The following is a 23,778-nucleotide window of genomic DNA, read 5'->3' as shown; positions in this document are numbered from 1 at the left end:
ACCTACTAAGTCTTTCCAAATTAAGCAGCATGCACATTTGATTAATCCATTATATTACACCAAAATTTAACTTTAAACTTTTAACAATATTAAAATATATATTATTATGATGTTCCCTACACTAATACATTACTTTTAGGTTTAAGTTTATCATCTTCTTATCTTACTTAGTCAATACATGTTTTATATTATCATAATATTATTATTCCTTTTACCGTCACTGTTTATATCAGTGTTGCTTAGATGAAGACCGAGCAAGATGCATCAAAAGTATTCAAAAAGAAAGGATAGCCTTTCTACCTAGAAAAATTATTAAGCGGTCATATAGAAAATAAATTAAAAATAGGGAGGCCAATAAAAATAAAGTAAAAATAAATTTTAAGTCGATGTATCCATCATAAATAAATTGATCCATCTAGAATATATGTGTCATGAATTAGAAATTTAATTTTTATCCTGTCATAACAAATGTTTTTTTATATTTTAATAAATAAAAATAATTATAATTTCTATTAAAACTAAAAAAAAAAAAAAAAAAACTACCGAAGTCTCTGCCTCTATGTCTTTTATCCTTAAAAGATCCTTAGCTTCTAAACTTCATTATGCCTCACATTTAGTCTCTCTGATATATTAGAATTTTCTAATCTACTTAAATTTTTTTCAGGTCCAAAGATTAATAATCATACTAATAGCCACATGAGAAAGTATATGACACTCATATAACGATCCATAATATTTTCTCATGACGGATCATTCAGTATACATTCTCCAATACATACCCATGTGTCAACTTGATATCTCTATATCCATGACTTGTGAGATCAAGTCATCGAGTTGACCTACATGCTAGTCTCGTCGCATTAACATTGTCCCTGAATGTTAATACTTGACTAGGAATGATTAAGAGTAGCGTTCCTTATATCATCTCACTATCGATTCAACCAATCGATTGATATAGGTAAGAATCTTCTACTCAATGACACTATTATACTTAGTTATTTGACACCAATACAAGTAAGCATAATAACCATAAACAAATGCCTTTATATACATAAGAAATATGATACAATGAGTTCATACAACAATCATCAAATGATTGGCTCTAGGGCTCTAACTAACAGTAATCTCGTGTAAGATTTCATTGTATTTGTTCTTGGTATATTTTGTGTTGTGAGCGTGCACGAGACTTCTCCGCCTTCGGATTATTTCCAAGAATGAGTGTTTTCATAGTATAGATGTATGCACTGTGTGGATCCTTGGATTAGTCACCTTAAAGAGGTGGATACCAAGTAAATCCTTGTGTTAGCATTGGGGAGTTCTTCGTTTCAAGTATTTCGCTGCAAATAAGCTATTTAGCCCCCCAACACTTTTGTCCACTAAGGCTTAATTTACCTAGCCCCCAGTTAAAAATTTATTTGTTAAGCCTTAATCACTTGGACTTGATTCACCTAGCAGCCAACTAGGAATTTGTCTGCCAAGCCTTAACCACTTGGACTTGATTCACCTAGCTTCCAGCTACTAATTTCTTTATTAATTCTTAATCATTTGGACTTGATTCACCTAGCCTCCAACTAGGAATTTATTTTCTTGGTCTTTAAACAAGACTTAGCTTATGTCTAACTCCCAATCAGAACTTCAAATGCATAATTCCACTAGGACTTAGTCATTGTCTGATTCACAACAAAAACTCCAACACCTGTAAACTTGACACAACTAGTTGGATCACAACTAACATAACTTTAACTTTAGTCATATATAAAAACTCTGAGTGAAATGTTGTGCACCTAACACCAACATAATAAAAGTAGCATCGGAAATAAATTAAGATAATTACAAAAACATGATTTAGTTTTTTTACTTGGTTCGTAGTCCAACAATTACTATTCCAAGGCTCGCGATCCTTAATTGCTTCCAAATAGGCAATTAACTAAAGTTCTCCTCTCTTAAAACTTTTAGAAAAGGAGTAAAACTCATACAAGATATAAGGTGGATAGTAACAAACTACTATCACCTTAAATGTAAATGTAAGTATTAAAAGGATTATATCAACAATCAAAGAAATAAAAGATTAATCATAAGTTATCGGAGAGCCTTTCGACGCCATAGTAGCAGCACTTGCGCGAACAAGAGCAACAGAGGCGAGATGGAACAATGAGAGAATAGATGTTAAGCATCGGACCTCGAGGTTTTTTTCATAGGCCGCTTCCATTCGACTTAACTTTATCAGTTGCCTGAACCTTTATCATGCGATTGATTCCATATGTTTCCTTGCTTGCTTAAATACAATCTGATTGATCTTGCGAAATTCATGTTCCTAGTCGACTGAACCTCATTCAGTCGACTAGTCCCCAAGGGTTTTCTTTACTGTGACAATCTGATTATATCTATATCCACTTTTCATATGTGGTTCGGTCTACTGATCCCCCTGATTAGTTGACTGAATCGTGGTTTCCTTTTTTGCGATCGAATCTGGTTGTGGTTATTCACTTGAATCAATCGATTGAACTAGCCTGTTCAGTCGACTGAACTAGCATGTTTAGTCGATTGAACTCCTCGGACAACAAAAGCTTTACTTTTCTGTAAAACAAAGTTAGCACAATAATACACTTATAATGATCCTACAAAATAGAGTTAGATAGCAAATAATAATATGCATGAATAAATCAGACAATTAAGACTGTCTGATCTCAGATTAGAAATTTCTGTTGGTTTCTTTAGTCGGCTCAAAGCCTAAGATTTGTCTCAATTGGGATATGACCTCACTGTTCTTCTTTTCAGAATAACCACTCTACTTCAGGAGTTTACTTCAACTTACCTGTCACATATCTAGTCCTTCATACTTATTTGGACTTTATCTGCTCAGTGTTTAATCCTTGACCGAGGACTTTCTTCTGACTCGATGTTCAATTCTTGTTGATCCATCATCGACTCTGTTTTGCTAAATGTCTAGTCTACTGACCCATCTAAATTTTTATGTCTTGTGTTCTTAATCTGTCACATCCATTACCTAATATTCCATGCAACTACCCTACTAAATCTTTCCAAATTAAATAACATAGACACTTGATTAATCCATTATATTACAACAAATTTAACATTGAACTTTTGACAACATTAAAATATACATTTGATTTTGATATTCCCTACACTAATACGTACTACGTTTAGGTTTTAAGTTGATCACCTTCTTATCTTACTTAGCCAATACATGTTGTATATTATCAAAATATTATTATTCCTTTTACCGTCAGTGTTTATATCAGTGTTACTTAGATTAAGACCGAGCAAGATGCATAAAACTATTCAAAAGGAAAGCATAGCCTTTCTACCTAGAAAAATTATTAAGCAGTCATATAGAAAATAAATTTAAAAAGGGGGGCCAATAAAAATAAAGTAAAAATAAATTTTAAGTTGATGTATCCATCATAAATAAATTGATTCATCTATAATATATGTGTCATGAATTAGAAATTTAATTTTTATCCTGTGATAATAAATGTTTTTTTTTATTTTTTAATAAATAAAAATAATTATAATTTTTATTAAAACTGTAAAAAAAAAATTATACTACTGAAGTCTCTGCCTCTATGTCTCTTATCCCTGGAAGATCCTTGGCTTCTAAACTTCATTATGCCTCACATTTAGTTATTAGAATTTTCTAATCTTCTTAAATTTTCCTCCTGGCAAGTATAAGTTTTCACTGATTTATTTGGACTTTCATTTCTCGTAGAATGTAGCCTACCTTCAAAATTAATCGGGCGAAACCTACACATCTAAATTATTAAAACATAAAAATAACATATTTAATAATAAAAAAATAATTACACTTACCTCAAATACCCCTCACACCTCCTCACAGTTCTCAAATTATATAAAAAAAAGATAAATCATAAAGTCAACCTATAACTAATCATAAAGTAGTTAGAGGATGAAAAAAACTATAAATTAATCTATGCCTCGTTATAATAAATTTATTATCCTCAATATTATAATACGTTTATAACCACATGTCAATCAAGTTAAGCATCAAAATAAGATACATATAAATAAGTTATCTTTTTCTCACCTAATAAATATTATCATAAATAATAAATATATAATGAATTTCAATACACAAAGTTCTCCCGGCCAATCAAATAATAGATAGCATGAAGATGAAGCCTCTCATTTTCATGGTCATCTCCCTCACAATCTCTATTTCTCAAAAGAGTTGTCAGAGAGGTCATTGTTGATCATGGAGACTCAAAATGTCACAAGCAATTTTGTCAGACACCATCTCTCTTGCTACACCTACAAAATGACAGCCATTGAAGGTATTTGGGAAAGTATCAATTCCTTTGGCTATGCCGTCCCTATCTTCATGATTCAAATCATCTTGATCATCACCGTCACTCGGGCTCTCGACTTTCTATTACATTTTTTCCATCAACCCCGCGCGGTAGCTGAGATCATTGTAAGTTGTAAAATGTTTCTCAATACTATTGTTTTCTTAAAGCAAAAAAATCGAAAGGGCATCGTTCCTTTTTAAAAATATTCTTATTCCATCATTGTTGTTGTAATAAGTAGAGCTATCAAACGGGTCAATCTATAACCGGATGGGTCGGTCCGTGGTGGGTCAATCATTTGATGGGACGGGGCGGGTCGACCCATCAACTTGGCGGGTTAAAAAATTTCCAACCCAACCCAATCTAAGGCAGATTGTGGGTTTAGCGGACCAATCCGCGGACCTATCAATTTTTTTTAAAAAAAAATTAAAAAAATATTTTATATTTTCAACGTTTTATTTCAGAAATGTTTCATCAACCAAATATATCTATAAACATATATTTTAAATAGAAATGAACACGAACGTATGTGGGATGATGAATAGTAATATTTTTATTTCAAAATTATAAAAAAAAAAGATAATAAATTGATAAAAAACTTAACTTACATGTATTTTTCAACCCACGGGTCGACCCGCGCGGGTCGCGGGCCTAGGCGGGTCGGCCCGTGGCGGGCTTGGGTTGATAAAATTCCAACCCAACCTGCTTAAATTATTTAGCGAGGCGGGCTAACCCAACAGGCTCAACCCAAATTGACGGCTCTAGTAATAAGTTGCATAGAATAAATACTATATGCTTTTATATAAAAAAAACTTTTTCAAAAATTATCAAAACCACTATAATAAAATCAAAATCGTTTTATTTAAATGATAATAATAATAAATATCTTTTTGAAAATTTGAATAATTAGATATTTTTTTTTAAGTATAAATATGGAAATGAGTATTATGCTTCAAAATAATTCCACTTTTTTTAAAGGAAAAAAAAAATCAAAATCAAAATATAGTTTGATATTTCTGTGACAGGGCGGCATAATTTTGGGGCCCACGTTGCTCGGCCGGGTGGATTCATTCCCGGCGATCTTCTTCCCGATGAGGAGCCTCTTAACGCTGGAGACGGTGGCTCAGCTCGGCCTCATATACTTCCTCTTCCTCGTCGGCGTCGAGACGGACAGCCAGGTGATACATCGGTCCGGACAGAAGGCCTTCATCATCGGAGCTGCCGGCGCCATCCTCAGCTTCGGCATCAGCGCCGCCGCCGGCCTCGCTCTGCGGAACTTCTTATCGCAAGGCATGAAACGAATCTCTTGCGTGCTCTTCATCGGCGTCTGCAACTCCGCCACCGCCTTCCCCGTCCTCGCCCAAATCCTCGCTAAGACCAAGCTGCTCAACTCCGAGATCGGCCGCATCACCATCTCCGCCGCCATGGCCAACAACGCCATCATGTGGATCCTCTTCACCCTCGCGCTCAGCGTCTCGGAGTACGACCCGCTGTCGTCGCTCTGGATTACCCTCTCCGGGTTCGCCTTCGTGACTTTCTGCATCGTTTTTGTCCGGCCAGTGATGCGCCGGCTGGTGCAGAGGATCCCCGAAGGCCAACTGGCCAGCGACTTCCACGTCTGCCTCCTCCTCAGCTTCATGATGCTCGCCGGAGTGCTGACGGAAGCCATAGGCATCTACGCTATCACCGGCGCGTTCTTGGTCGGCTTCATGATTCCCAACGGCCCCGTCAAGGTGGCGGTGAGCGAGAAGACGCACGACATCGTCTACGGCATCATGATGCCGCTCTACTGCATCATCAGCGGGTTGAAGACAGACTTGACGCTCATCCACCGAAACAACGCACAGGCAGCCGCCATTATCATTCTAGTCTCTGTTCTCGGCGCCGTCGCTAAGATCGTCGGCATCTTCATCGTCTCCGGCATGTACACCATGACATTGCGCGACGGGCTCACGCTCGGCTTCCTGTTGAACTCCAGAGGCCTCATCGAGTTGCTCATCCTCAACATCGGCCGCATCAAGCAACTGGTCGATGAGCAGTCATTCTCCGTGATGGTGCTGATTTCGGTGGTCATGACGGTGGTGACGACGCCGGTGGCGTCGTACCTGCAGCGCCCGCTGAGGAGAATCGTTGGCTACAAGCGACGAAACCTTCAGAGGTCGAAGCCGGACATGGAGCTTCGGGTGCTCGCCTGCGTTCACAACACCCGGAACGTGCCGTCCATCATCACGCTCCTCGACGTCACCTGCCCCACCAAGCGCTCGCCCATCTTCGTCTATGTCGTCCACCTCATCGAGCTCGCCGGCCGCACCTCCACCATGCTCATCGTCCACAGCTCCGACCACCTTCACCAGAGGCCGACGATGGGGGCCTCCGGCCCGCAGGGGCAGGGCAACCACATCTTCCACGCCTTCGACAAGTACGAAAGGCAGACCGGCGGCGTGTCGGTGCAGACGCTGAGCATCATCTCGCCGTACTCGAGCATGCACGAGGACATCTGCAGCCTGGCGGAGGACAAACACGTCACCATCATCATCATCCCCTTCCACAAGCAGCAGACCGTCGACGGCGGGCTGGAGCCCATCAATCCCAACCTCAAGATCATGAATGAGAACGTCCTCGCCAACTCGCCCTGCTCGGTGGGGATCCTGATCGACCGCGGGCTCAGCAGCAAGAGCCGCCATGCTTCTGAGGACCACCACCTCTCCCGCCGCATCGCTCTGCTCTTCTTCGGCGGAACCGACGACAGGGAGGCGCTCGCCTACTGCTGGCGCGCCGTCGAGAACCCCTCCATCGGCCTCACCGTCGTGCGCTTCGTCCCGGTGCATGAGCCATCGCCTCCGCCGTCGGCGCTCGAATTGCAGGAGGCGAAGCTGGACGACGATTACTTGAACGAATTCCGAGTGCGGAACGCGAGCAACGACTCGGTGGTCTATGTGGACCAAGTCACCAGCAGCACCGAGGAGACGGTGGCCGCCATCCGGGCGATGGGGGACACGCACGACCTGTACGTGGTGGGGCGGAGCCAATCGGAGGCGGCGACGTCACTCACGGCGGGGCTGACGGAGTGGGCCGAGTGCCCGGAGTTGGGCCCGATCGGGGACTTGTTGGCCTCGTCGGACTTCGCCATGTCAGTCTCCGTGTTGGTGGTGCATCAGTACGTCGGAACGATACCAGGGGTGCCGCCGCCCGGCCCAACTGCAGGCGACGACGGCGAGCAGCGGTTCATGAACCACGTCAACCCCAAGGCGTCCTTCGCAGCGACGACATAGGTAGATAGGTACACATGATCAGAATGAGTCTAGTGTTGGCCCGACGTGTCAATATGCATGGATTCGGATTCGGATTCGATAAATTCCTTGATTTAGATTTGGAAATTGGATTTTGATATTGCATCGATCGAACATCAATCTAATTCCACTACAGCTCTAGCGCTTTTCTGGACAGACAAAATCAGAAATTAAATACCGGTCATCGGTTCTAAAGAAAACAAACCTTGTGACTTCTAACTTGTACGCCGTCAGGCTTAATTGGACCAATTTTCTTGAACTCCTGTTCGAGTTGCTCAGGTGTTGCATCTGATGGCAAAATGCAGGTGAGCAAACAGGAATTTAGATCGATTCTTTGGTTGAAACTTTTGGTCGATAGAAACAATGGTAGTCACTAGTTTCACAAATTACCAATGAGCTTTTATGAACTATCACAAAAGTTGATCGTTAAAGAGTAGTGGACAACGAATAAAAATACCTATAAATCTGCTTATTTAGTTTAGTTCATGTGAGAAATGTGCTAGAAAAATGTCCAATAAGATTCATATGGCTGCCAAATACTTAGGGCATGATTAATATAAAATGAATAGTGATGCGGCGATAAAAGATCCGGCTGACACATGTCAACTATCAAGATGGAGGTCAAAGTGAAGGTGGTCAATGTCAGAGTGTCAAAGGAATCGTCTATGGGGCCGAGCGGAGGACTTGAGATCGGTCGAGGCAATCAGTGTCCAATCGGCAAGAGACTTGTATGAGTTGACTACCCGTCCAGCTCGGGATAATACGATAAGATAACCAAACGCTCAGTGCGGAACGGTAGGACGTTGAAAAGACCGAAGAGCTTTTCTGATCGAGAGGGACAAGCTACTACACTCAATCACCGCAAGGAAGAACAACTGAGGCCGACATAGCGGAGGAGTCCTGGCCGAGCGGTTGTCCGGCTCGGCCAAGCAGCGGGACCATTGTTATATCTCTTAATATCCTTTTGGAAGATAGTGTCACTGACACAATATATGATAGACAGACGGATTGTATGGCGGAAGCTTATACTGTCTTGTCAGGGATATACATGCCCTATTAAGGTATGATGTCCACGCCTTAAGGAGTGTGCACGTCGTCCACTAGAACTCTATATAAAGGGGATCCAAGCACCGACGGAAATACGCACTATTCGCTGTTTGCGTTGTGTTATTGTTGCTCTGTTTTCCTCTATAGTTTCGATAACTGACTTGAATGTCGGAGGACTAACGTCGAAAACTCCTTTTCTGACTCAGCATTAATTTTGCAAAGCAAGACACGGTCTGCATCAGCTTTCCACTTTTCCATTTTCGAATAAGATGAAATAGCAAACATCGTCGATGTAACAAAAAGAATCAATGAATGATTGTAGAGAGACTTGAATTAACAACAAAAAATTGAACTTATATAGTTCCCACAATGGAAGCATATGATTTCTTTGTCATGTTTCCTTGGGCAGCGACAGGACTCGGTTCAGCAACCATCACTGGAGTAATAGTTGGAACTTTGGTTTGATCTAGAGCATGCTCCTCTTGTTTCAGGGAAAAAGCTGGAGGTCAAAAGCAATGTCTTCATATTTTTTTAATCAAACAATAAAACTTACAGCACGACTGGCGGGTAATCAAGACTGACCTTCCTCTGCAGGATGCAGTTCGGCATTACCATTCGCCAGGTCCTGGCTTAGTTGCTGGTGTTCAACCTCTTCCACGAATCTGAATATGTCATTCAACACAAAGAAACCAATATCCTGTGGAGCAAGGAAGAAAGACTGGATGAAGGTTCTCTTGACATTGTCCTCCCCTATCAGATACCCAGCCACAAACACAGTCACCCCGCCGCTAAGAGATTCTTGTGAGTCCACGGTGTTCATCTCAGCTCTAACATGACCAATCGATAACAGTACCTTCTGGTTGATCGACTGCATCCCGTTCCACAATAAATTCAAGAGGGGAAAAAATACGATCTCGCGGGTCATCCGAGTTGGTATGTGACGGGTGTTGTCATAATGAGATCGCAGGGTCGATCCTCGGGACAGCTGGAGAATAAATTCCCTATCCCCGTATTACACCCTGTCCATCACATGCTCGCTCGGATGCTGTGATTTACTTCTCTTGTGATGGCTTTGGGTCGGGTACGACGGAGGCGCTGGGGGCGAGCGTTTCGCCTTTTGCCACAAAGTGGGGAAAAAATACAACTTCAGCTGAAATCGATATAACAGGGGGGAGCGGGTTGCTCACCTCATTGGGGGTGACCAAAATCATGGCGTCGTGGTCATCTGGCTGGGCAAGCTTGCTGCTTTCTTGGTAGAATCGATGCAACAAATCAGGCGAGTGCTGGAGGATATGATAGTACTGATCAACGAAAGTGCTACCCACCTGAATCGCCAGCCATCATGTTAGAGTCAGACAACCACACCAACAAAAAAAGAAAGAACGAGGCAAACGAGTTCGTTACCACTTTAGCGGAAAGCGGAGATCTTTCAACACCGGACGGCTGGGCTGCCATTTGGCGAGGCGGAGATCCAGTAAAGCCCTAGAAACGAACCCGAAGGACAACCTAGGCTTGTACACTCCCTTCAAACTCGGAGAAGCAAAGGATTCAGGCCGTTTCCCTTCAGGTTCCTCTGACTGGACACTCCCTTCTTCTAGTCCTTTCAGAGCATCCACATTAGATATTTCTCCCAAGTATTTGTGGACTCCATTTCCACATTAACTTTCAAATATCCCATTATTCAAATATCTCAATTTTTACAATGAAATATCCCAAATATTTATGAGTCTCACTCATCAAATATTCACTTTTAAATATCTTCAATTCTACAATTAAATATCTCATGCACCATCAACCAAATATTTATAAGGTCCACGACCATTTAATTAACTTACATTTAATTTTAATAAAAATATAATAGAAATATAAATTTAAGTTCATACAAATACAAACATTTTATAAATTTAAAATTAAAATACAGAGATACACACCATATTTAATTAATAAAATACATAATGATAAACTATAATTAATAAACTAAACATTAAGCAGATAAAATAAACCATAGAAATTCACTACACGTTCAATTTTTTCTTCAGTTGTTCACATATCGCTAGATGATTTTGAAGTTGTTCATCAGTCATGCCTCATGTGTCCATTACGAGGAGTTGATGTACTTGGATGAGTTGATCAACTTTCTTATTGTTATTATACTCTTCCAAATGTGTCATTGATTGTTGCATAGCTTGATTCAATTCGTCAAGTAGGTCTACTCTTTCTTTGCCTTTCCTCTTTGCTGCCTTCTGTCCCATTGGACGAGATCGGATTTCTCTATCATCTATATCAGCAGTTGTGTTAGGTTTAGAAGAGTCAGTATGTGCACCTCATGATTCTGATGTTCTTGCTTTTTTTTGTAGCCCGTCGATCTGAGTATTGTGGAGCATACATAGGACTATTTTTCATGATTCTCCACACATGCTCATATTGGAAAGTAGTTTTAAAAGTACTCTTATATTCTTCATGAGCTCGCACCATCAAATCCTCGTCACTCCATCCGCTTGGTCGATCATTATACCATTTATTATAGATTCCATTGTATCTATTTACGATCTTTTTCAATGAAGCCCAATGTGATTTTGCTTTCTCCGCAGTTCTCTTTTTAGCTTCCTTAGCTCGATTGGTATTGAAGTATGCCACAACTCGTTTCCAAAATGACTCACTCTTCTGGGCATTACCAACTACTGAATCTTCACTTATAATTGTGTAGGCTGCTTGATTTAGAATAATATCGTCGGATCCTATTTCAGATGAGAATGAAGGAAATTGTGAATCGGGAACTGCATAAGGTGTACCTTTATCACTATCAGCTACATCAACACTAGCTATTCTCGATTCATTTGATTGAATCTTTGGTGATTGAAGCTGATTATTTCCATGAGATGGGGCTTGCATGAAATACTGACTACTCTGTCAATATTCTGGAGGATATATATAAAACGGAGCTCGAGGGTCGCCACTCAAAGAATTTGGATAACTTTGGAAATTATGGTAATATGGTGGTGGGTATGGAAAATGTTGGAAATTTGGTGGATGTTGAGTGGGAAATGGAAATTGAGGATCGAAGAAATTAGGACGGACTCGAGAAATAATGACCGGAATTTTTATCCATCTCTCTAAATTTTTGGTAGGCAATGGGTATGGAAATGATGAAAATAGATGAAAAAAAGGATGTATATATAGGGAGAACTTGAACGTTACCCAACGTTTAATTTTTCGAACGTTGATTCCTCGAACGTTTAATTTTTCCAACGTATGCTTCGATTTTAATGTTTTAATCGTCTGAATTTAATTAAAATTTTAAAAATAAAAAAAAATGAAGTCACAGATCCACATTTAAGGTGGGTTCCATCAACAATTAAAAAAATAAAAAGTAAAATAAAAAATAGTGGCAGCCCACAAGGGGAAATCACCGGGCACTGATGAGTGCCCAGTGATTTTCATTACCCCATCAAATATCCCCACAATAGGGGATATTTGGGAGTGGGGGATATTTGGAGAAATATCCCCTCCAAATATCCCCCATTGTGGATGCTCTCAGCCGCAACTCCTAAACGAGTACCCTCTTTTTAAGCCGATCGAAAATTTTCATTCAATGACAAGCTACCCTCAAAATTTAGGACTACACCATCTAGATATGTATTAGATTGTTCAAACTTTTAATTATTGGATTGGGAAATAGTTGGGAATTAGGTTTCTTTTGGATTAAGAGTATTATAACATTTGGAGTGACGGCTGCGTACATGAAAGTGTCCATATTGATTGAATAACTTTTGGGGGGTTTCAATATATTCCGCCCTCTATTCTTAGCAACCAGTAAATAAGTTATGTTTTAAATTTTTATATAAATGCATGTAAAGAAAATGTCATGGAACAAGGTAAAAATGATTCAAATGAGGTAAAGAATAACAACGAATATATGCATAAATACCCATTTAGTTTTAATGAAATCAAGATTCTTGAGATTGGAATAACTTTTTCAAATAATAATTTTTTTTTATGAGTTGCCACTAGGGAGGCCGCTAAGGTAGCATATTTGAAAGGAATAACTTTTTCATCCAAAAAAGAGGTCCATAATTTTTATAAATCTTATGCTCAAAATGTTGATTTTGGTATTTTTAAATTAGATTAGAAAAATAGAAATGATGAAAAGTAAAAATATTTCTCTATTAGATATGCCAAATGTTGTAAGACATTATCTTAGACAAAAATTATTTTATACCCTACACCTTCTGCTAAAACGAATTACAAATCTAAGATTAATATTGTTATTCGGAATGATAAAACTTTGTGATAATTAGTATTTACCTTAAACATAATCATATCTTGAGCCTTAAAAAGTCACGACATTTTAAATATAATAAAGTATTAGATTTTTTTTTACAAAGAGAAAACTGGAATTAAATGATCAAACTATAATAACTTTGAGTAAAAATTTTCATTCATTTATAATTGAGACTAGAGGCTATGAGAGTTTTTATTCGACGAGAGAAAGTATAAAAATTATATTTTAGAAGTTAGAAGGTTGAGGTTAGGGGATGAAGATGTTCAAGCCTTGAGTACTTATATTTGCCGCATGTAAAGTTAAACTCAAACTTGTTTTATGTGCTTGATACAGACAGAAAATCTTGAATAATAAATATTTTTTATTTTTTTGGACAGATGTAAAATGCATATGATTACTTTTCTGATATCATGACTTTTAATATAATCTATTTGACTAATAATTATTACATATCATTTGCTTATTTTACTGGAGTGAATCATCATGGTCAATTTAGTTTGCTTAGCTATGAATTATTATCAAGCGAAAATTCAAAAACATTCATATGATTATTCAAATTATGGTTGACAAATGTTCATATGTACTCCAAAGATTATAATCACATAACAATGTCAAAAATATTTCTGAATTTTCATCATCGTTTATATATGTGGTATATCATGAAAAAAACTTTTAGTATAATTAGATGATCATGCTTAATCTAAAATGACAAAGAAACAATCGAAGAATTTGCAGCTTCCTTCGCTGCAATTTTTCGTTGGGAGCAAGGGAGACACAATTTCACTCCAATAGCTGAGTTCCTTCGCGGAGCAATTTAGGTCCGATGATTCTCTTATCTTCGCCGGCTCACTGGCAGTAAGAGAAAGGGGAATTTTCAACGAATTAGACTTCGTTTCAGGGCTAAATGTCTAAGGGGGAAGAAGGTTCATTCACTGGGCTGAGCTAGAAATTGATACGTTGGAGCCACGTCGTTCGCCGTTCTGCATCATTACTCATTTAAAAATAGCCACGGTGGAATAACCTACGTGGCAAGTGGGTCCCACCATCTCTTGGGCGAATAGCAAGGCGTAGCCACAAGATTGCGTCCCTTATCGCCACAGCTCACGCACGCCACAAAGCTGCAGAGCTGAGCGAAATGCCAACCTCAACGACCTCCACTCCATCTCCTCCCTTGCTCCATGGCGTCCCTGCCTTCTCTCGCAGTCGGCGGCGCCACCCTGCACAGGCTCGACTCCGACCCCCGGAAGCTCCTTCCGGCGTCCGCGGTCCCTCTAGAAAAGGTACCGCTCACCTCCTCCTCCTCCCCGCTGAACGTCACACCGAACACTAATTCCTACAATTTGGGGATAAATATTTCATTTTGATGCAGAAATTGGCTTACCAGAGAAGGCCGCCGGCGGCGGAAGGTGTCCAGGAGGCCTCGGCGCCGCCTCTCGACGCGCAGGAAGCTCTAGCTCTGCTGAGAGAAGGGACGGCCGTCGAGTCCGCCTTCTACGTTCCCCTTCTGCAGCGGTGCGTCGAGACCAAGTCACTTCCCGACGCCGGAGTCGTCCACGCTCACATTATTAAGACCGGCTTCCATCAAGAGACCTTTCTGTCGACGTCCCTCGTCAATTTGTACATGAAATGCGGCTCGACGGAATACGCTCGCAAGGTGTTTGTCACATTGCCCCGCAGAAATGTCGTCGCTTGGACGGCAATGATCACTGGCTACGTTCACAATTCTCAGCCCACTGACGCCATCGGAGTGTTTCTTCACTTACTTGAATCGGAGTGTTATCCGACGAGCTTCACGATCGGAGCTGTTCTGAGCGCATGCTGCGCTCTCAGCTCGATCGAGATCGGTAAACAAGTTCATGGTTATGTGATTAAGTATGGGGCTGAATCTGAAACAAGCATGGGCAACTCACTTTGCAGCTTATACTCCAAATGCGGAAGCTTTGAATCTTGTTTGAAAGTGTTTGAAAGAATTCCCGACAAGAATGTGATATCTTGGACCACGGCCATCTCATCTTGCGGCGACAATGGCTATCCTGAATTGGGTCTGAGTATCTTCGCCAATATGCTCTCTGAAAATGTCGAGCCAAACGAGTATACTCTGACGAGTGTGTTGAGCTTGTGCTGCATGGTTCGGGATCTTCGTCTGGGGAAGCAAATTCACTCTTTCTGCATCAAATTTGGATGCGAGCAGCAGCTTCCTGTGAAGAATTCAACCATCTACTTGTATCAGAAATGCGGCGAGATCAATGAGGCGAGGAGATTGTTCGACGAAATGGATAGAGTTAGTCTGATCACATGGAATGCGATGATCGCCGGCCATGCTCAGAGGATGAATTGGGCAAAAGATGATATCGAATCCAACCTCAGTGGCTTTGAGGCACTCAAAGTGTTTCAGAAACTCAATCGGTCAGGGACAAAGCCGGATCTCTTTAGCTTTTCGAGCATTCTAACCGTTTGCAGCAGCCTTCTGGCTTTAGAGCAAGGAGAGCAGATTCATGCTCAGACCGTCAAGACCGGGTATTTATCGGATGTCGTCGTGAGCAGTGCATTACTGAACATGTATAACAAATGTGGTTGCATTGAGGATGCAATCAGAGCATTTTTGGAGATGTCGACAAGGACCTTGATATCTTGGACTTCTATGCTCACCTGCTACTCACAGCATGGTCGTCCTAAGGAAGCGATACGACTCTTCGAGAACATGAGGTCGGCCGGTGTAAGGCCTAACCAAGTCACCTTCGTCGGCGTGCTATCTGCCTGTAGCCACGCAGGCATGATCGATGAGGCTGAGTATTATTTCGACATGATGACAGACGAGTACGGGATCAGGCCTGTTATGGATCATTATGCTTGCATGATCGATATGTTTGTGAGACGAGGCCGGCTGGAGGATGCTTTTGCATTCGTAGATAAGATGGATTTTCAACCAAATGAGATCATTTGGTCGATTTTGATCGCCGGGTGTCGAAGCCACGGCAACAAGGACCTAGGATTTTATGCTGCAGAGAAGTTGCTCGAGATCAAACCGAAAGGGATCGAGACATATGTGTTGCTGCTGAACATGTACATATCGGCAGAGAGGTGGCAGGATGTTGCTAAAGTGAGAAGTCTGATGAAAGACGAGAACATCGGAATCATACGAGATCGAAGCTGGATTAGCATCAAAGGCCAAGTTTCTTTCTTCCTAGCCAACGACAAATCACACCCTCAGAGCACCGAGATGTACAATTTATTGGAGAATTTGCTTCGAGAAGCAACAAGCCTGGGGTATGTTCCTTACAAAAGTGTCGAGGTCTCGGTCAAGGAGGATGAAGAAAGCTCGAATGGCTCTTCCACCATCAAGCACCATAGCGAAAGATTGGCCATCGCCTTCGGTATGATCAATACGGCCGAAGGGGCAACCGTACGAGTCGTCAAGAACATCACAATGTGCAGGGACTGCCATAATTTAGTGAAGTTCTTTACTACAATAACCAAAAGAGAGATCATTGTGAGGGATAGCAAGCGGCTCCACCGGTTTACCGACGGCAAATGCTCGTGTGGAGATTTCGGGGCATTCCTATGATACTAATGTCAAAAGTCGTCATTTTGATACCCGAACTCCACACTTCCTACTGATCGAAACTTCGATATGTACCCCTTCTTGAGGTTGTGCAAATTGTGATTGATTTGCGAAAGATGGTGGAATTTGTAGATGGAGCTCGAAGTGATTTTAAAAGTAAAGCATTGTTTACGATCGAAGTGGATCTCTTCGGTTTCGAGAAACAATTGTGATGTGTTTGTATTTGAAGTCCCTTAATGTTGTAGGAGGCCCGCCCTTTTTTTTAGGCTACCTTATTATGGTTTTGTGCCTTGAAGCCCTTAAACATAGCTGAAATGGTAAGTAGATGAAAATTTACTATTTGAGGCGATCGAACCTCGGATTTGGTGGGGCACAAATCATTGTGATTTACCTCAATTAGATTGATTTCTTTCAGGACAGACTTCAATCAGGTCGGCCTCTTTCAGATCAAACTTCAATCTTCAAGTAGGTTGTCCTTCCTTTGGGTCGGACTTCAATCAAATCGACTTCCTTCATGTCGGACTTTGGTTGAGTCAACTTTTGTTAAGTTGGCTTCCTTGTAAGTCAGCCTTAGTGATCAGCTCGCTCCAATAAACGCTGCATCAAATCAAAGTTGTAAATTGGGGCGGACCAAGCTTGAATGTGAATTGGACAGAGTTGATTTGAGGTCTTCTAGCGGGGTCGACTTGACCCAAGCTCGGTCTGATCTAACTCGAGCTCTGCTTGTCTTGACTCGAGCTTGGTTTGACTTAACTTCCAGCTCAGCTTGACCGTTGACTTGACTATATCACATGGTGCCAACTATCTTCACCACACCGGATTTTAATTTTTTTTAAAAAAATCATAGGAATATTTTTAAAAATGTTAATTTATAATTAAAAAACTAATTATTTAGAGATAATTGTTTTTTTTAATTATATGTAAAATTTGTATGCCAATTGAGAACTTGTGTTTTATATGAGTTCATAAATATAATTATCTCAAGTTTGTCTCGCCTAATTAAGCTTTAATTGTGCTCGTTAAGACCTAGTCCTTTGCGTAAGCTAAGCCGACCCGACCCGGTTGACGCCCCAAAACTATTAGGGATTCCAATTAAATTTGTACCGTTGATCATGAAATCTACGCATGGCCGCGACGCAATCCTACGGCTAGGATTAATCGCGAGACGATCAAATACCGTGCGCGATTTTTTCGTGATGACTACTATAAAAGGGCACGAACGGAAGCCCGAGAGCAACTTGGGATCTACAGTTGAGCATTGGCTCCGAGATTTCGGCGCGCCGGCGACGCCGCCATCGGTGTTCTACTTGAGAACTTTACTCTCGTACCTGCGATAGCGAAAGAGCGTTGGTTGAAGGGGCCCTTTGAGGGTTTAGGAGGATTTTTTTTTTTTTTTTTTGGATATACCATGGTGCTTTCGAAGCTTGCAATCGTCCTTGGAGCAGGTACCCTTTTTTCATCTATATCTCTCATCCGTAAGTAGCGGGGTTCTCCGTGTCTCCCATTGAATTGCTTCATTTGTCATTAATCTCTTGGCGAGAATTTGGTCTTGGCCCAGAGGATCGGTGCTTTCTTAATGGATTGTTGATTTTTTTTAACGACGACGAATGTAATAGCATACTAAAGTAGCATTTGTTGGTAGCAAGAGCAATAGTATCTCTAAAAAAACGTTTTTATGGGTTATGGGGATGATTTTAGTAGGAAGAATTTAATATATCAGTTAAAGTGGACTTTTTTTTTCCTTCCTTTTTTTACTTTAAAGCTGGTTCATTGAAAAGGTTTGCTGAAGTTGTTGATGCAGATATTACAGTGTGTTGTTTCAATGCTTTATGCAGTAAGAGTAGCATTGCAAATTTCATGTATTACCGAATAGGTCTTCATAGATAAGTTGATTGTAAATATGATAAGATCAATCTGTTTCTCTTGCGTGTGAGAGGTATATATGTACATTTATGCTTCACCTTAAGGGCGAGTGTTAGAGGTATTATCATATTAATAGGGCTATTGGTCAAGAGGAACTAGTCCTACATTAGTAGTTCCAGATTTAGAGTTTTATCATGAGACTATATATACCCAATTCCCCAATTCCTACGATATGAATTGGTTGTTTTGCAGGTATAATTGGGACTGCACTCCCAATGGATTGGCAATTACTTGATGTTACAAGACTTTTTTCTGGTGCTTTTAAGGTATACTGTCCAAACTCTACTCTATTTGAAACAAAATTCTCAATTGTCTTGTATGATTCATTTTAATGCTTTACCAGGAAGTGACCAGCTAGTCCTTGTCTAACTATTTGTGGTTTCTTTTTTTAACAGATTGTCACTATGCTTTCGCAACAAGAGAAAAATGGCACCCGATCCACAAGCAAACCACAATCAGATTTTCTGTTAGCTGAGGTTAATATGCCATGCTTGTAGTTCTCACTAGATCATGTTTGTAGTTATAAGTATTTTCACTGTTGCAACTTGCATAATTCTCAGTTATATCTGTATGTTGGATTTTGGTCCTTGAAGGTAAACAATTAATGCTTGAAAGTTTAATGAAAATTTTACCATTGTCTCACCCTAAATATTATATAGCATGCAATTAAACAATCACTATGGGTAATAAATTCATTTTACCTAACTTGGAACATTATCAATGTAAAATGGTTGTAGTGTAGCTATTTGGTTAGGAAATCCAAAATTACATTGGGATCATTTGCAGAATCACTATCATGGTATCCATCATCCTCGTATTCAGATGTTTCAAATGAACAAAATTAGATTTCAATCATTCGAAGACATCTGTGCATTTGGTTGTCCATTGTAATTGATAAATTTCTAAGTTGGTTGAGTTGTACTTTTTTCAGTACATGGAAAGAGTATTGCGAAGTAGGAAAAAAATATTATCTACAAATTAGAAGTTGCTTTAAACTTTGTCTTAGAGGGGAAACAATTACAAAAGATACACTGATGTATGAACAACATATTGGCTCTTGATGGAATCGTCAGCTTTCTAGTATGAAAATTTTCAATTGGTCTAATGGCTCAAAGATAAAAAAAATTCGGATTGGTCTATCAAGAAGACTTTTAGGAAGCTTTTGAATAAGAATATATTTTCCTATCTTGTAATTTTTAGCTTTGTTGGATGATTCATCCGAAGGGAAGCCTTGGTGCAACGGTAAAATTATTGCTTTGTGATCATAAGGTCACGGGTTCGAATCCTGAAAACAGCCTCTTGCAAAAAGCAGAGTAAGGATGCGTACAATGGATCCTTCTCCGGGACCCCGCATAGCGGGAGCTTCGTGCACCGGGTTGCCTTTTTTTTGGATGATTCATCCAATTCCAATGCCAATGTCACTTTTGCCGGTATCCCTGACCATAATTTCTATATGTATATAGTTAATTTACAATTTTGTTGACAGTGTGCTAATGTTTACAGGTTAATACTTTGAGGGAGCAGTTAAAACTTTTGGGTAAATCAACATCAGTTACAGTCATAACTGGTTCAGGATCAGGTTATTTACATTGCTCATTACTTGTAGATGTGCATCAGTGAAAAATGTACTTTTTACCATTACAATCTGATTGTATGTTGCACTGTCACAAACCATGTCTTTAATACTTAGTTGATTTCATTTTGTTAATGCACACTCTCTCATTCAGTCACACACATAAAACTATCGGTTGATGAACTTTTACTGTTTTCCATAGTTAGATTGCCTTTGTTTATCTCCATGTTCTGTATAAAAGATTGCTTCCAGATAATGGGGAGTCTTGTTCAACATGAAAGACCATGTAGCTCATTCCATTACGTGTACTGCTGTTGTAATGCTCATCATGCTTCTTCGTTGTTGACTACACACATCAACAATGCATACTTGGTTGGATGAAGGACATAGTCTTGTGGATTTCTGGGTTGAGAAAAAAATGAGAGCAAGACGGGGGAGACCACAAGCATGTTCCTCATGTCAACATCCTCCCCCTCAATAAGGAGTGACCATAGGAGAGAACCCCCTTTGGATCCAAATGAATAGACAAAATTGTATTGCATTGATTCATGTACAATTATTAACCCTAACACATTATTCAGCTATTGTTTGATTTTCCCTGACTATGTAGTTTTGTTTTCATCATTTATTTTGAACAATTCTTTCTGCTGATATGTCAATAATGTAAATTGCAGGTTCTGGAAGATTTGGCGTTACAACTATCATTGTTATTGGAGCTCTTGGATACGCCATTATTTGGTGGAAGGTAGGCTTTATTGTTTCTTCTCAATGACACTAAAGATTAACTCTAAGAATTTCCTTCTGAGATATGCTACCTTTTCGAAGAAGCTGGATGTCATGTGCTTCTACTAAACATTTAAATGATTTGACACTTGGGTTGCAGCATATAATTCAGTCCTTCTATGACAGCAGCTGCATGCTAATGTCATTTGATTTGTCGAACCAATTCACTCAACGTGGTTCATTATTAGTTAGATGAGTTTATAACCTGTTTTCGTCTAGTTAGTGGTTCCTATTGTGGCTGTACCACTTACAATTCATTACTAGGGGCAGGATCTTCGGGGCACATAGACAATAAAGGGCAGTCCGGTGCGTATCAATGCGGGGTCTCGAAGAAGGGTCTATTGTCTGTAGCCTTACCTTGCTTTGCAAAAGGCTGATTCTGAGACTCGAACTCATGACCTCTAAGTCACACAGTAACAACTTTACTGTGGCACATAGACAATGGCTAAGATTAATATTTTATTTGAAGGTTTGTATTTGTTTGAAGTCCCTAAGATCCTTTTTCTCATTTTGAGTAAACCCGAGTTTGATATTCTAAATTTGGACGCTACGTTTGATTTTTTTTTTTTTATATCGTAGGATTTAGAGTATCAAACTTTAGTTTCTTCATTTTAGATTAATGTTAAAAGGACAGTCCGGTGTACGAAGCTCCCATCAATGTGGGGTCCTGAAGAAGGGTCTATTGTACATAGTATTTACCCTGCTTTGAAAGAGGTTGTTTCCGCGACTCGAACCCCGTGACTTCCAGGTCACACAACAACAATTTTAGATTAATGTTAATTGAAGTTAATTACATTACGGTTGTCCTCAGCTAGTACTATGAAATGTTATGCACCGCGCCCTTAAATGCAAATAGATTAGTGAATGAGAGATTACGTTCGGTTATTCTTGCCCCGAGATTAGTTTTTCGATCAATTTTTTTGTTTATTTTTTTGCAAGTTGTCGAATGATATCTGAAACTTTTGAATATTACCTTTTCCTCCTAATAAATGCTAATATTCACGCTGCCTAGGGATGGAAACTCTCAGATTTGATGTTCGTGACACAGCGTGGCTTCACTGAATCTCGCAATCGCATTGGCCGTCAGCTAGATCTTCTATCATCATCTATTGGGGTATGTCTTTCAAAAGGGAAATTTCTATCATGACTAGTGTGTATGGAGAAAAAATTTTGATTGTCATCTTCCACAGCTTGACTTTAATAATCTGCTGTTTGATAGGCTGCCAAGCGACACTTAACATCAAAGATTAATCAGGTAGATAAGAAATTGCAGGAGTGCAAGGAGCTTACAGTTGCAACCAAAGATGAGGTTAGACATTATAGCTTTCATTGTCTTTCGACCGATAAGCATGCTCATCTCCCGTTATGTTTCTGGAGGTGGTAGAGCTACATAAGGACCTGAATTTGGCTCATACGGATTTGGAAGCTTTCCAGCGTGCTGTTCAGGATCTGGTAGTTACCGTCTATTTTGTTTCATAAAATTATCTTAAGCACAAGGAAATCCATTCTCGAAGATCACATACTGATATCTGAACTCTGTCATGCATCAGGATACAAAGCTTGAACGGATCGAAGGAACTCAGGCATGCATACATACTTTTTTTTTAATCTGTTGGTTTTTCAACTGTCATCTGATTCGGTGAAAACATATCGCATTTTAGGAAAAGACATCTACAGGAGTCTATAATCTTTGCAGAGTCGTCAAGCGCTTAGAGGAAGAGAGAAATAAAAGACTCTTAGAGCAAGAGAGAAATAGAAAGCTTGTAGAACAAAACAGAAAAAAGGAACTTATTCAGGCAAGAAACTTCATTAATTCTCTATTTTGTATTCGAACGCTTATTTCATGTTGCAATAATTTGGCATTGAATTCATTAGCTAGATTAGCCTATTAAGCTTGATATCATCATAATTGCTATTGCATCTATTAATGCTTTCTTACCCTGAAACCAGACTATCTCTTCGACACCTTTGTCCATCAAACCTGCATTATCCTCAGAATCAAAACCAGCAGCATCAGCCTCATCATATACAGCTCTCGAGAACCGTAGGGTGAGCAGTGTTCATGTTAGTGTTAACTTCTTATTGTTACCCTAACTGATATCGAAACTAACCTGATGGCTCTACAGGTTGTGCGTTCGACTACCATTATATCTGTTTCAGGCCTAAAGGTTTGCATGTTCATCTCTTTCTTTTGTGTGTCGTCTTTTTTGATTGTGAAGTTTTAAAAAGAAAATTTAGATCGGGCATATTGAATCAGTATAATTATCAGCACGTTGTGCCAAGTAATTGCCTAGTTTGATTCAATCTTGGCATCGGCTTATCATTCAAAATTGTGAATTTCAGGAATTGGAGGGACTCACCAGCACAATGAAACAAAGGGGCCCAAGATCAACTACGGCCACCGAAGACACTCCGAAAGCTTCAATCGGAACTACCACACAACTTGACTATACTTCAAAATCAACTATGATTACCGAAGATACTCCTAAAGCTTCAATCAGAACTACCACACAACTTGACTATACTTCAAAATCAACTATGATTACCGAAGATACTCCTAAAGCTTCAAATGGAACTACCCCCCAATGCCATGATACTTCAAAATCATCTATGACCATTGAAGATGTTCCTAAAACTTCATATGGAACTACCACACAACGTCGTGATACCGCACAACCTTCTGTTCGCGCTTCGTGGAAGTTTCCTTGGTATTAATATTATTGCAAAAGGCCTAAGTTTAGCTAATTAGTGAGTAATTGTGTGTATCATACATCACCTTTAACTAATCCTTTTTTTTTTGTATATGTCCTATAAACTGTGTAATAAGTAGGTTGATTATTTCATTTCGATTAATAAATTTTTAAAACCTAAATGAATATTATTAAATAACTTTATTTTAAAAACTTGATAAAATAATTTAAAAGATGAGTTTATCCTACTAATTAATCAGTGAACTTATTCTTCTCTTACGATCAAGAGATTGAATGACTTTC

At 39.7% G+C, this 23,778-nt stretch overlaps 5 protein-coding genes across 5 annotated transcripts; 3 read left to right on the top strand and 2 right to left on the bottom strand.

Annotated features, from left to right (window-relative positions):
• The first annotated feature begins 5,416 nt into the window (after positions 1-5,416).
• On the top strand, positions 5,417-7,597 carry LOC122023323 (cation/H(+) antiporter 15-like). The gene has a single exon (XM_042581377.1). The coding sequence runs from the start codon at positions 5,417-5,419 to the stop codon at positions 7,595-7,597; it is 2,181 nt and encodes a 726-aa protein (XP_042437311.1).
• A 134-nt stretch (positions 7,598-7,731) lies between these two features.
• LOC122023322 (nuclear transport factor 2-like) lies at positions 7,732-10,245 on the bottom strand. The gene is made up of 7 exons (XM_042581375.1): positions 10,067-10,245; positions 9,719-9,987; positions 9,245-9,675; positions 9,031-9,161; positions 8,844-8,989; positions 7,821-7,959; positions 7,732-7,764 (listed from the first exon to the last, which is right to left on the bottom strand). The coding sequence occupies exons 1-7, from the start codon at positions 10,115-10,117 to the stop codon at positions 7,732-7,734; spliced, it is 1,200 nt and encodes a 399-aa protein (XP_042437309.1). The 5' UTR covers positions 10,118-10,245.
• A 727-nt stretch (positions 10,246-10,972) lies between these two features.
• On the bottom strand, positions 10,973-11,554 carry LOC122023321 (glutathione S-transferase T3-like). Its single transcript, XM_042581374.1, has one exon. The coding sequence runs from the start codon at positions 11,552-11,554 to the stop codon at positions 10,973-10,975; it is 582 nt and encodes a 193-aa protein (XP_042437308.1).
• A 2,493-nt stretch (positions 11,555-14,047) lies between these two features.
• On the top strand, positions 14,048-16,810 carry LOC122024436 (pentatricopeptide repeat-containing protein At3g24000, mitochondrial-like). Its single transcript, XM_042583065.1, has 2 exons — positions 14,048-14,224; positions 14,314-16,810. The coding sequence occupies exons 1-2, from the start codon at positions 14,123-14,125 to the stop codon at positions 16,507-16,509; spliced, it is 2,298 nt and encodes a 765-aa protein (XP_042438999.1). The 5' UTR covers positions 14,048-14,122; the 3' UTR covers positions 16,510-16,810.
• Positions 16,811-17,752: 942 nt separating this feature from the next.
• LOC122023320 lies at positions 17,753-23,535 on the top strand. The gene is made up of 13 exons (XM_042581373.1): positions 17,753-17,951; positions 18,622-18,695; positions 18,825-18,905; positions 19,933-20,008; positions 20,677-20,747; positions 21,798-21,899; positions 22,005-22,094; positions 22,163-22,237; positions 22,336-22,368; positions 22,447-22,581; positions 22,736-22,834; positions 22,912-22,953; positions 23,129-23,535. Exons 1-13 carry the CDS (start codon positions 17,915-17,917, stop codon positions 23,498-23,500), a joined length of 1,287 nt encoding a protein of 428 aa, XP_042437307.1. The 5' UTR covers positions 17,753-17,914; the 3' UTR covers positions 23,501-23,535.
• The last annotated feature ends 243 nt before the right edge of the window (positions 23,536-23,778 follow it).

Source organism: Zingiber officinale, chromosome 9B (genome assembly GCF_018446385.1).
Source record: "Zingiber officinale cultivar Zhangliang chromosome 9B, Zo_v1.1, whole genome shotgun sequence".
Lineage (NCBI taxonomy): Eukaryota > Viridiplantae > Streptophyta > Magnoliopsida > Zingiberales > Zingiberaceae > Zingiber > Zingiber officinale.
Note: the sequence above shows the minus strand (reverse complement) of the source record. Positions and strands in the feature narration are given on the sequence as shown.